This window comes from Condylura cristata, unplaced genomic scaffold, assembly GCF_000260355.1.
Source record: "Condylura cristata isolate star-nosed mole 26May11 unplaced genomic scaffold, ConCri1.0 scaffold00006, whole genome shotgun sequence".
Classification (NCBI taxonomy): Eukaryota; Metazoa; Chordata; class Mammalia; order Eulipotyphla; family Talpidae; genus Condylura; species Condylura cristata.
In genome coordinates, this window is record NW_004567107.1 from 15,702,175 (window position 1) to 15,715,390 (window position 13,216).

Genomic DNA, 13,216 nt, shown 5'->3' on the forward strand with positions numbered 1-13,216 from the left:
AAAAAAAAAAAAAAGAATGTGGCCCATCACTGAGTAAGTCACTGTCGGTCCCCAAAGACAGGATGACACATACAAGGTGATCCTTTTGGAAAGTGGCTTCTGGCTACAGGATAGACTTGCCTGGGTGAATGTACAGAAACCAGCTAGGCAATCAATCATGCATCTTGATTAGGATACTGACGATGGAAATGCCGAGCGACCTCAAAGAACAGTGATGTTATATGCAGGAATGGGAGACTTAGGAGGAAAAGCGAAGAAAGGTATGTTTCAAATACTCTCACCACGGATCGATACGATGCTAAAAGAATCACAGAAGCATCTGGAAGGCTGAGTATAAGCTGGAAGTGAGGATCCGGGAGCCCTGAGTCCCGAGGTAGTAGCAGAGTCCATCAGAGGTGATCTATAAGGAACTGGCAAAAACAGGAACCGTGCCTGGGTGGGCTACAGAACTGAGAAGGGAAAGGGGAAGAATCCAGAGACACAGGGAAAGACCAGGGCAGGGCCAAGAGCAGAGAGAATCGACTCATTCAGTGACTATTTATTAAGAAGCTGCTATGTGCCGGGTACTGGCGTGGGGGATACAGCAGTGAAGAGAACAAGACCCTGAAAATAAAGAGTAGGTGGGGGGAATGAGAAGAGCTGTGGTAATGTGACCAGTCAAGAAACAGGGCGCTCACCTAGAGGCTGGAGAGCTGGGTCCTACTCTCAGCTCCGCCACCTACTAGCTAAGTGACCGAGAGCTCTCTCTCCAGCCCATTTCCTCAACTGAAAAGTAAGTTCTGGAGTAGATGGCCTCTCACGGCCGGCAGCCTGCAGCAGGACCGCAGATCCGTGAGCAGTGAGCGTGGGGGCAGGCCCGGACATGAGGGCTTGGTGTTGCGGCGCGAGGAGGCAGATGGCCAGGCAGATGGTAGCTGTGCACAAAGACCGCTCATCCGAGGAGCCTGGCAGTGACAGGGAGAGCGTGAGCCTTAGGAGACTGTCTAACAAGGGAGATGGGTAAGGTGGGAGGGGAGGACAAGGCTGGAAAGGCTAGAATGCTAGATGAGGGAAGAGACATAGGTTAAGATGCAACAGCGGCTGGTGTCATTCCTTCTTGGCAGAAGACTGTACTTTGCATAAGAAATGCAATGCCCAAGGCCTGACGAAGGTTAAGTGCTGAGAAAAGGGGAGGAGAGTTTGGGAGAGGATGCCACCTCTGGAGCAGTAATGACAGTTAAGAAAGTAGCTTCTGAAATCCAACAGACCCAGTTCAAATCCCAGCCTCACTCTCTGCTGGCTCTGTGACGAATCATTTCACCTGTCAACACCTTATTTCCTTTGCTGTCAATGGAGAATGAGACAGTAACTACATCATGGGGAAGGACACTGAAATCATGCAGTAAAATCCCCAAAGTAATTGCTCCATAAATGTCAGCGATGATCACAAACACACGTGATTATTATCTCTTGGTACAGGGGAGGATAATTAGGGTGCCTGTGGTGGCCGCCTCAATGTGGGAAAGAGAAAAGCAAAAGGAAAAGAGAGCAGAAGTAACAAAGGAAAGGCAGTCCCTTGCATCTGTTACTACATGCAAAGATGGGCACAGAACCAGCAGCATTCGGCTTTTCTAGAAACAGGAAATGTTGGGACGGGCTATCGTTGATGGGGTGGAATAGCAGGTAAATTCCATAGTTAGCGCACAGTGGAGAAGCAAGGCCTGGGGGCCCCTACTCATGGTGCATACCCAGAGAGTGAAGCCCATTGTGAACTAGAACTCCAAGATGGACAAAGGATGTTAAGAGCACCCGAGACCAGGACCTCCCAAGGAGATACTGGGGACCAGGCTCTCTTGTGCTCAGAAAGTCCACAGTGGGTTTAATGCTGTGCTTGAAAGGCTTAATAAATTTTCAAAAAGGAGACAAGTATTCTAATTTGGGCTGGGGCCCACAAGTTGTGTAGTCAGTCTTGGAAACACTATAAAGAACATTCATCAGATAACATATACACAATAAAATCTAAGGGCTGGAAAGTAGTGAGGAATTTTCCATTACCATCAAACTAGAAAACAATTATTCAAATTCTCACTGAAATCCCAACATTGACCATTAGTTTAAATGACAAAATGTATTTGTTACCTATATTAGTTCATTGAAGGTCTCCTTCAGACATACTCACTCTAGAATTTATGTCAAGGAAATCATTCTGATAAGCTTCCTGGCTCTCTGCATCTACCCCCATCATCATGGCGAGTTGCTATCACTCACTTGTACCTCCTCTGCCTCCCTTCCCAGACCTAGAAGTCCTGAAAGTTGAGGTCCTCTCATTCATCTCCATGCCCCAGACCTGGTACACAACAGACCTATATCTGGGTCTGAAAAATGAATTTAAAAATCCGGGTGCCCTTCACAAATGCTGATGCAAGTCATGGAGTAAGCAAGATTTGCTGGACCAGACAGAGCAGGGGAAGGCTGCGATGTTGCACTTCTGCAGCATGGGTGCTGATGTCAGTGGGATAACCACCCAATCCTTCAGAGCATACCTTTGCCTTAAATAAAGAGCTCGAAAGAAGCTCTGCGGTCCATTTTTTGCAAAAAGACATCTATTGCACAACTGTTTTATACTACTTACAGTGAAACTGTACCTGAATTTCCAAGACCTGGCCTATCTCAGGCCAATGCCAATTCCAGAATACAGATATCTTAATAACCAAGGAACATATTGCCTTATATAGCCCACAATGCAGAACAGTCACTCAGGTGCTGTGGAATTAATTCATTTTCATACTTCTAGTGTTACTATAATATGGTTTATAAGTATTGGTAAGAAACTAACTTTAAAAGTATAGTTTCAGTTTCACAAGGTTCAAAAAGTTCTACATGTCTATTCCATAACAATGTGAAGGTACTTAACACTAAAACACTGAAAATCGTTGAGATATTTTTCAAAAATCATTGTATTGGCACCTTACTGTATGTTGAGGTCTAAAATTATCATTAACCTCAACTGTTAAAAATTATTGTAGAAAATTACATTGTAGGGGCCCTCCCAGGTGGCGCAACGAGGTAAGCCACAGCACCATGAAGCTATCCCAACCACTGCAGCATGAGTTCGACCCCTGGCCAGGGAGGGTGACCCAGACCTCTCCTGACCCACCTGCTGCTCAGCAGTGTACTTCGTCCATCTGCCTGTTCTGCTCCCCACTCTGTCTCTGGTGAATCTTCTCACTGTCCCTACAACTCTGGCCTGTACCCCAGTTCTGTATGCATAAATAAATAAGTCTTTAAAAAAAAAAAAGAAAATGTAGACTTTAATTTTTTTACCGGGCTGTCCTTAGTTTACTTTGTTCATCATCATTCATCCTTTCCCTAAAGCAAGTGGCCCAGGCATCTCCCCTGCAGTGAATTCTTACTGGCTGGCTGGTAACTCTCATGGTTGATTCTGGGACCCTGAGCTGGAGGGAGGGTACCCTACCTTTTCAGGCTCCTCCCCAGCCAGCGTAAATTAGCCCAGGGTGAACTTTTGGGTCAAACTGGGCCAGTCACGATACTTCAGTCTCTAGGCCCCCTTGGCTGGTCATAGCACTGGCATGTGACCTGTGCCTTGAGATTTTTTCATTGGGAAGAGAGATTCACTCCTTTTCTGGAGAAGGAAGTATGAAAAGTGAAGGCAAAGAGCAGCCCCAATTCCCCCCCACAAGAATGAAGCTGGCCCGGGGGAACCAGACTGACTGCCAGCAGCCAGCAGCCGATGGCCCCTACTCTGACCTGTGGTTAAAGTGAGTCTCAGTGATTCATCATTTCTGTTTAACTTCTCATGAGCTGGATTTCTAATATTTGCAAACGAAACTCCTGACCAGAACACACACACGCGCTGAGTCCAGTGAATCAAAGTCCATCTGACTGCCCCCACCAGCCCATAGCCTTCTCCTAGGTGGCCCCGCCTCTTGGTTCCACCCACCAGATCCCAGCTGGGGGGCACCAGGTCACAGGGCCGCTTAACCACAATATGGCCCTGTACTTTCCCTGCTTAAAATACAACTGGCTACATATATACAACGGAATATTACTCAGCAACCAAAAAAGAGAAACACATGTCTTTTGCAGCAACTTGGATGGAGCTGGAAAAGATCATGCTCAGTGAGATAAGCCAGAAAGAGAAAGAAAAATACCGGATGGTGTCACTCCTAGCAGGAGTATAATGGACCAGGCGAGAAAACAACAAAAATAATGAACAACCAGAGACATTTTGCGGGAGTGGAGTGGGGAATGGGATCAAAAAGGGGGGGGTGGGGAGGAAAATGCACGTGAGTATGGTGATGGCACACGGGTGACTTGGTGATGGGAAACCCGCGGGGATTACAATTGAGATGGGGGAAAAATGTACAAAATGATGTAAAAATAAACTTTTGTAAAATAAAAAAGCAAAAAATTCTCAGTGAAATAGAGTTAGGGAAAAATTCTTAATCTAATATAGATTACCTATGAGAAAACCTTACTTAACTCCATATTTAATCATGAAATGCTTTCCTTTGCAAAAGATGGAAAAACAAAAATTCAACTGGCTCCCTGCGGATTTGAGCCGAAGCCCTATTCGCCTCCACAGACCACAGTCTGCCCCTGGCCTGCCCCGCACAAGCCACAGGTGCAAACCGACATGGTTAAGCTTTGGTGCAGGTTGGTTTTTCTCTTGAATTACTCTTCCTTCCTCTACCCATTTATAAAACATCTACTTCATTCTCCAACTCCAGTATCATCTCCTTTGGGAAGGTCACCACCCACCCCACCATTCGCGGCTCTGCCTTGCTCAGCCCCTCTTAGTTATGTTCATAATAACTGCAGTAGATGCCATCAGTGCCCCCACCCAGGCCCCACCCTGACCTGTTCATGGCCCACCGGTCTGGCTTCCTGCTGGCCACTCCTGCATTTCTTGGCCAGGCCTCTCTGCCCACCCACGAGGCAGAGTGGAGAGAGCACAGGGGTTACTGCCTTCACTCCCCCAACACCCCAAGCAGTGTTCAACCAAATCTGACAAGGAAGGGTTGCTGCGAAAAGGCCCCAGCTGCCTCACTGTGTGGGAGGGGACTGAGCTGTGTATTCCACCCGGTCCTTAGGATCCCCAGCAGGGAAAGCTCCTGGAAACATGCTTGCTCACCTGCTGCCTTCCTGTCCCTTCCTCCTTCCCTTCACCTCTCCAATAAACTGCCGCCAATTAAATGCTTTCTCAGGGTCTGCTTTTAAGGTAATCATTACACCTAGCATGGCATAGGACTTGCTGTGTCAGACGCTGAACACTGGCTCTTCACAACACCCCAGCTGAAAAATCCAAAGTTTAGATAGGGAGACACTGAGGCATGATGTGAGGCATGGCCCGAGGCCGCAGAACCAGTGAACAAGGGTCATCCACCTGCTGCCACAGCCATCTGTGTGACTATGAACCTCTAGAGGGAGGGACTTTATTTTAAATCATTCTCAACGTCCTCAGCATCTAGCAGGCAGACACGTGAGCAGATGCTCAAGAGCTATGGGTTTTGAAAAGTGCCCGCTCTCTGCTCCTCAAACATGGGTGTTTTTTGCCCAGCACCAAGCTTTTCTCAAATGGGAACCCTCAGACACTGGCCCACTCCTCTGCTCCCCACAACCCCACCCACACACACAATTCATTATTCTTGGTCCCTGTTCAGGCAGCCAAAATGTGGAATTCTGTGGGGCAAGACAGATGGAGATAGCATCTGACCCCTACTATTTAGTAAATAAACCCAAGGGCTCAAACAGGAATGTGCCAAGCTGTTACTAATTGTTCTCATGTTAATAAGGAACATCTGCTTCCTTCCCTGTACCCTCCATGATGCTCAATCCCCCCAACCCAAATGCCTTTCTCCAACCGTTTTCCCCCAAGCTACCAGCCCCCTTAACACCAAGCTTCCGTCCCCCATCTTACCCTCCACACCCCCCATCTTCTATTTGATTGTCAATATTCCATCTATCTAACCACTGACTCAACCTCTGCCCTCCACTGCTGGCTCTATTTGGATCTTCTGGGGCCACACAGCCATAGAATATAGAAGAGCTTCCCAGAGGCACCCCTCGAGCCAAACCTGGCAGCTTGAATGGATTTTCAACAACAGAGTCCTGAACTCTCCAAACTGCATCATTGCCATCTCTCCATTTCCTGCTCACATTTGCCTCCTATCTCTGTTCCCTCTCAGTCAGCACATTAGTCACTTAAAAAAAAAAATCAGATTGAAAAAGTGTAAATAAAAGAGAATTCAAGACATTCTGCAGCCCAGAAGCAGCACCAGCTTCAGGCACAGGTGGATCCAGGACTTCAGTGCCCTTCAGGGCATCATTCCCTCTTCCCCTCCAGCTCTAACATCCTCTCTGGCTTCAGTCTCCAGTAGGTTCACAATCTAATAGCGACATTCTTCCCCCTTGGATGCATCTAAGCAAGGTTTAGATCTGTTGGGCTCTGCTTGGATCCCATGCCCACCAAGGGAGATGTTTCAGCCTATGGGAGATATAATGAAAGCCCACACGGCAGGGTGGCACAGAAAAACCAGGGCGTTTGCCCCCACCCAAGCCTGTCCTCTGCTTCAGAGAGTCCCTGGCGGCAGCTGCTTCCTCTCCAGGGTGCCTCTCCGTCCAGCCTTTGTTGAGCAGCCCTAACAGGGCTCTGGTTCCCACAGCAGCGCCTGGATTCTGCTAACATCACCTCCTCCCACTGACCCTCCAGCCCTGAGAGTAACAGAGGTTTCCTGCTGTCCCTTCTCTCTGGGGCAACTCACCATCCCATTTGACATCTCACATTTTCCACTGACACAACTCATCCCCGAATAGCCTCTGGGCCTGAAACACCTAAGTGATTTTTAATCCCTGACTGAACTGATACAGAAACTGACAAAGACTAGGAAAAAGTGCACGAAGAAAAGGTGGAGAGCAGCACAGCAAGGAAAACTACCACCTCAGCTCACGAAGGGGTGCCAGGCCCAGACAGGAACTCACCAGATGTTTCTGTCAATCCTACAGTGTCATCCCCTATTCACAGATGAGGAAACTGAGGCTCAGCGAGGCTAACAAACTTGCTGTTACACAAGCGTTAAGTGTGGCGCTAGAATTCAAATCCAAATGACCTGGCTCCAGAGACCCAGAGTGCTCCTCTGGGTCAAGGGTCACAAATCAGAAGGGCAGGCTAAGATAAGGACTGAAGCACCTACTGGCTTAGTAATAGGAGTCAGAAGGTAGCAGCAGTAGCAAAGGCAGACCAGACAGCAAAGGGCTGACAAGGAAGCCAGGGGTTAAGAAGTAGAGACAAAGGCGCCGAATCATTCTTTCAAAAAGCTTGGCTGTGACAAGCATTCACAAAACAGGGCAGGCAGTGGAGAAGGGAGGACCACGGCAGAATTTTCTTCTTTCTTGCTTTGCGTGAAAATGAGTGACCCAACCAGATGTCAGTGTTTATGCAAATGAGCAGGCTAAGTGGAGTCTGAAGACACAGGGTGAGGCAGATGACAGGGTGGGGTCCCCAGGGGGCAATACTGTCCAGAATCAGCTCGAGTATCCCCTCCCCTGCAGCAGAAGGAGTGAAAGAAAGGCTGGCTCCAGACTGAGCACACACTGAGGCTCAGAGACAGGGAGCTCTGTTCTGGTGGCTCCTAGCTCCTCTAAGGTAAAGATGAGGTTGGCAGGGTGGTGGAGTGCAGTGGAGGTGTGAGGAGCAGAGAAACGCTTCAGAACAGCCATAGTGCCAAAGTGGAAAGAAAGGGGTTCCCAGCCCCACACTGTAGCTGCAACCTATGAATTTATACTGTCATGGTGCCTTAGTGACTGCGGAGGGAAAGGGAAGGGAGATGTCATCTGACAGCTCGAAGGCAGAGCTGTGCCATTCGAGGTATCAGCAAGGGTGTGGCCCTGGGAGGAGGTGGCCCCGTTGAAAAACACTGCACGTGACTGACGAGAAGGTCAGGAATCAGTTTTGGACATTTTGGGAGTCCCCTGCAAAAGGGCATGATCTGAGAAGACAGCCCCTTGGAGCAGCCGTGACATCTTTTGGGGTCTAGAGATTTTACTGAGTAGGAGCTCTGGGAAGTTAGAAGTGACAGAAAGGGAAAATGTAGCGGAAGGCCTGTCATGGGAACTTGTTTTCACTTGTCATTCCTCCTTCTGTATCAGCTTCTGATTTTGCTCTGGAAGACACCACCTCCCTCCCCAGGTCCAGAGGGGCATCTGAGATACCAGTAATATCCCATGACTTAACCTGGGGGCCAGGAACATGGATGCTCACTTCATTGCCCTTCACATTGTATAGGTACATTTTATTCTTTACACAAATATGTTTCATATATTCATTATATAGTTCACAGTTCAAATAAATGCAGTCACACGTCCCTCCCCTTGTGCCAAAGGTAAGCGCCTGGCCCACGTCTGGGCAATCAGAGTCACAAAGATAGGTTTCCACACCTGACCCACTTTAGGTCACAGGACACCAGCCAAGAGCTTTTGCTGAAACTCTCGGGACAGAGGCACTCTCTCGGCTTTTGTCATGAAGCTTGTTTGCAGAACACAGCCCTGAACTGCTTGAGAATAAAGCTAATGCATAAGAAGACAGCGAAGAGATGAAAAGTGAGAGATTCCTTGAGTCACTCGAACACCTAGCTCCAGCCATACCTGAAACCAAGGTACCTGAGGCTTTTCAACTAGCTCTGTCAGCAGATACTCTGCCTTGAACCCGTTTGCATTCAGTGTGTATCTTTTTAACCAAAAAGAAACCTAATCCAGTGGAAAAGTCAAGGAAAAGCTTTTCAATTCAACAATCTGATTTTCTCAACACCTAAGGCAAATCACACCTTCCTCCTGCTCAGGCCCTGACAGAAGGCACACAGAATCAAGGCCAAACTTCTCAGGCTGCCTCCAGACCCTACATCCTGGCCCCTTTCCAGTGCCCTCAGCCAGCCACTGCTCAGTGCTCACCTGGCCCAGGGACACTGGCCTCTGGACTCATCCCCAACACAGCAGACATGGATCTTTGGGCCTCTGCTCAGGCTGTTCCCCCCACTTCAGACGTCTGCTAGTACTTACTACCCTCAAAATTTCTACTCACCACTCAAGTTCTCATTGAGGCCCATGTGAATCCCAACAGCCAGTGAACCAGCCCTCCCTGCATGACTTTTTCTTTTTTTCCTTCTGTAGCATTTATTACATAACATAAAATCTACTCACGGACATGTACCCAATGAGGCAAGGCCCTCAAATACTTGCTGAATGAACCACCACCACCACCACCACAAAAAAAAAAAAAAAGGTATGAGCTTCAAAAGAGCAGAGCTAAGTTTGTAAAAAGCAGTGGAGAGAGTGGACAGTGACCCATCTCCTGCTCCTCTCACAAATACAAGAGGAAAAGGCACCCTCACTTTAAGAATGTCTTAGGGAAGCAGCAGCCAGGAGTGGGAAGAGTGCAATGAGGAGACTGAGGATGTGGCAGGGTGTTAACCACAGCTGGGGTCTGAAAGGACTTGGCACCAAGTTTACAAGTGAAAGGCTGAGTCAGGGGAGAAGCAGTTTAGACCAGTGAGCAGACGAAGGTGAAGGAGATAGGCCATTTTAGGGGGAGAGGAGGACATAGTGACAGAAAGCCTGGGGAGTTTAGCTGACATCCAAAGAATTGGAAGATAAAGACCACCACCCCCATCATACCATGGTTTAGATGATTCTAGAAATTGGTGGGTGAAATGGCCATGATGTTGGGTATACTTCCCTCCTACCCAGCAACCCAGATGCCTGTCAAAGGTGTCAGTGGCTAGAGACGCCACGAGTCTTCCCCTTCCCTGTTTGTGGCCACACCCTGGGATCAGGGGAAGCAATTCCCTCCACACAATACAATAACCCTGTGCCAGCAGCAGACCCAAGCCCTCATTCTCAAGTTCAGAACTGACTCTGGATCAGACATCTCGGACCCCAACCTATGCAAAAAGGCAAGACAGGCTTTTTTCCAATGACAGGTCATAGCATCCAATCTTCCCACCTGGCTTCCAGCGACCCCCGTTCTCCCTGGGAAAGAGAAAGCAGGGCACAGGAAAAGCTTCCTTCCACTGGTTCTGACTCACCTCTATTGCTTGTTAGCTTCTCACTACAGAAAGTTCTCTAGAGTTCCATGAGGATGTGTGTCCGCCAAGATTCAAGGAAAATGTTACACCCCGTCAGAGAAAATTACATTGCTTATCCTCGAAGGAAAAGTGGCTTCCTATTAATCCGGCCCTTGGGAGTGATGTCATTTTCATGTTCCCCACAGCTGTTAGACTTATTAAATATTGAAAAATTAATAATAATGCCTCCAATACTGCCCCACTCACAGAACTATCCCTATAAAGGAAACCAATAGTAATTAGATTGGGGCCTAAGTTTCTGCCCACCATAAATTCTTGTGGCCTAGGGCATGTGATCCCTCATTGCTTATTAGTAAAATACCCCCTCTTCCGATTCACGAGTCCTCCAAAACAGGACTGCTGTAAGCAAATACCCTAACTCACGCTCACTCACACTCATCCATGGGTTCTTGAAGACTGTGACTTTAAGCAAACTGATGTCTCATGAAACCAGGTCTTCATTAACATCCTTTTGTCCAACATTGGGTGGGAATTTTTTCCTCATCAATGTCATGATAAAAGGATATCATCTGAGAACCTACCACGCTGCTAATAACCATGTGCAGCCATCAACCTTCAAGATGCCCTCAGCAGTATCTTCCTCCTGGTATTCAGACCCTTCTCTCACAATGTGCCAACTGGGTCTGTGTGACCAACAGAACGTGGCACAGGCATGTCAACTCTAAGGTTAGATTACGGAAACTGTGGCTTGAGTCTGGATTGCTCCCTCTCTCGCTCTGGGGGAAAACCAGCTGCCAGGTCAAGCACCCCTAAGGAGAGGAACTGAGGCCAGTGCCCAGCAGAGGGAGGTTGAAAGTCGGTCCTCCAGGAATCCAGTCTGCAGATGGCTGCAGCCTCACTCAACAGCTCGGTGGCAATCTCACAGAACACCTGAGTCAGAAATCACCCTGATTTCTGACCCATAGACACCATTTTCAGGTGCTGAATTTTGCAGTAATCTGTCACACAGCCGTAGATAATTAATTCACTCTCCTACACAGATGTGAGAAAGAAATCTTAAGTTTTAACATTTCTACATATACATAGGATCAATTTTTCTGTCCCTAACAAACAAAGCATTCATTCAGTGATTCAGTAGGTACTTAGTGAATAAAGTAAAATATGGGCAAGATATTCCAAGATATTTCATGCAGGCGTATTATCTTCTATAAAATGAAAAATGATCACAGAGAGTTCCCCCACACATTTCAAGCTGCTAAATTAACTGGTTTCATCAGCTTTTAGGTCTTCTTGGTCCTAATCTTTACCCTTCCCCCCATGCCTATGCTCCCCCAACCATCTCAGAAAGGCATCCGAAGTCCCAAATCCTTATTTTGTGTGCTCAATGCATTTATACTAATTTTTTAAAGATTTACTTATGCATATGCAACTGGGGTATAGGCCAGAGGTGCAGGGGCAGTGGGAGGCTTCACCAGAGACAAAGTGGGAAGCAGAAGAGATCAAGTGCACTGCTGAGTGGAACAGCAGGCAGGTCAGGAGAGGTCTGCTGCCAGCCATGTGGATCACCTCCAGGTCAGGTAGGGATGGAACTCATGCTGAGGTGGCTTTAGCTTCTCAGTGCTGTGCTTAAACCCCCTGCTCCACCAGAGAGGGCCCCATACTCATTTTTAACATACCACATGCCCTTACATCTAAAGGAAAGAAAGATCCCCTGGGATCCTCCCTGGTGGTGCAGGGAGTTAAAGCACAGCAGATGAAGTTAAGGCAACACAGGTTAGATCCATGGCCAGGGAGGTGACCCACTTGGCACTCTCCTGACCTGCCAGCTGCTCCCCTCAGCAGTATATTTCAGTACATCTGCCTGTTCTGCCCTCCAATCTGTATCTGTTGAATCCTCGCACACACACACACCCCCCCTCCTCTGGCCCATACCCCAGTTCCGTATGCATAAATAAATAAATCTTTAAAAAAGAAAAAAAGTAAGATCCCCTGATTCCATTAAGTATCAGAACAAGGATGAATTCACCCAGTATTTTACTACGAGGAGGAAATCCTGATCAATAGTATTGAACAACTGATTTCTGCAATTAGTGCCTACATAGTAACAGCAACGCTGATACAATCGGGGCTCAAGTCCCGGTCACAACTGAAACGGCTGTGGGGGGAAAGGATGCCGCCCCTCACCCTTGGCAGGACACCGCTGCCTCTATGCTGCGCTAAGATCGAGAGGCTCCCTCTGCACAAAGAAGGTCAAAGGGCGAGCTCGCTTTCCCGCAGCCACAAAACCAGCCTCTGTCAACCTAAACGGTGTGGGAGGCCATCCGAGGCGATGGAGCCCCAGACAGAAAACCACAGCGAGACTCTCCTCCCGCCGCGGACTGAGGTCTGAGTCAGGTGACTCTTGGGCACCCAGCAAACCTAAACAAAAATCACTTCCCACATGACAGACCGGGGGGAAGAGACGACTCTGGCAGTGAGACCAAGGCTGGCCCGTCCAGCGACGGAAAACCATTAACTCCAGCTTCTTTCCGTTCCCAGGAAAGTGGAGGAGCTACAAGTGCCTCGGAAGCTCAGCCTCCGGCTTCACCTGGAGGAACTCGGGACCCCATCCCAGGGCGCAGCGCCGAGCCCCGCACTCCCGCCACCCGCGCGCGCCCGCAAACGGGACCCCTCCCCACCAGCTGTCACCCGCGCTCGCGAGCGGTCAGGGGTGTGTGATCCCGTCCCCTCTGGCCGCTCCCCCGGTGGCTGCGACCCCGCGGGGGTGACAGCGGGGAGACGTTTTTTCTGAAGGTTTCGTGGGAGACAGCACGCCCGCCCCCCGGGGAAAGAGCGCCAGGGTGGGCGCGGCCGGGTGCCCAGGAGGGCTCGGGAGTCACCCCCGCCTCCTACCCCCTCGGGAGCAAAACGAGTCGCCCTATCCCCAGCCCGATGAGCCCCACCTTGTCGCCAAAGCTGCGGGTCATCAGCAGGTCCGGGCTGGGCGTGCTGTCGCCGCCCACGGCCTCCTCGCTGCTGGAGCCGGCCAGCGGGTGCGGCATGTCGCGCAGGGAGTGGGGCCCCGTGGACGGCAGGGCCTTGGGGGGCCCGCCCGACATGGCGAGCACGGCTCGGGACGCGCTGCCGCCGCTTCCTCC

General features: G+C 49.2%; 1 protein-coding gene across 1 annotated transcript in view; it reads right to left on the minus strand.

Annotated features, from left to right (window-relative positions):
* SNX30 (sorting nexin family member 30) overlaps positions 1-13,177 on the minus strand; it is an 87,124-nt gene extending 73,947 nt beyond the window's left edge. Inside the window, exon 1 of the mRNA XM_004677951.2 lies at positions 13,022-13,177. Within this exon, the coding sequence (XP_004678008.1) occupies positions 13,022-13,177 (156 nt within the window). The remainder of the gene's footprint in view (positions 1-13,021) is intronic.
* Between the last annotated feature and the right edge of the window lie 39 nt (positions 13,178-13,216).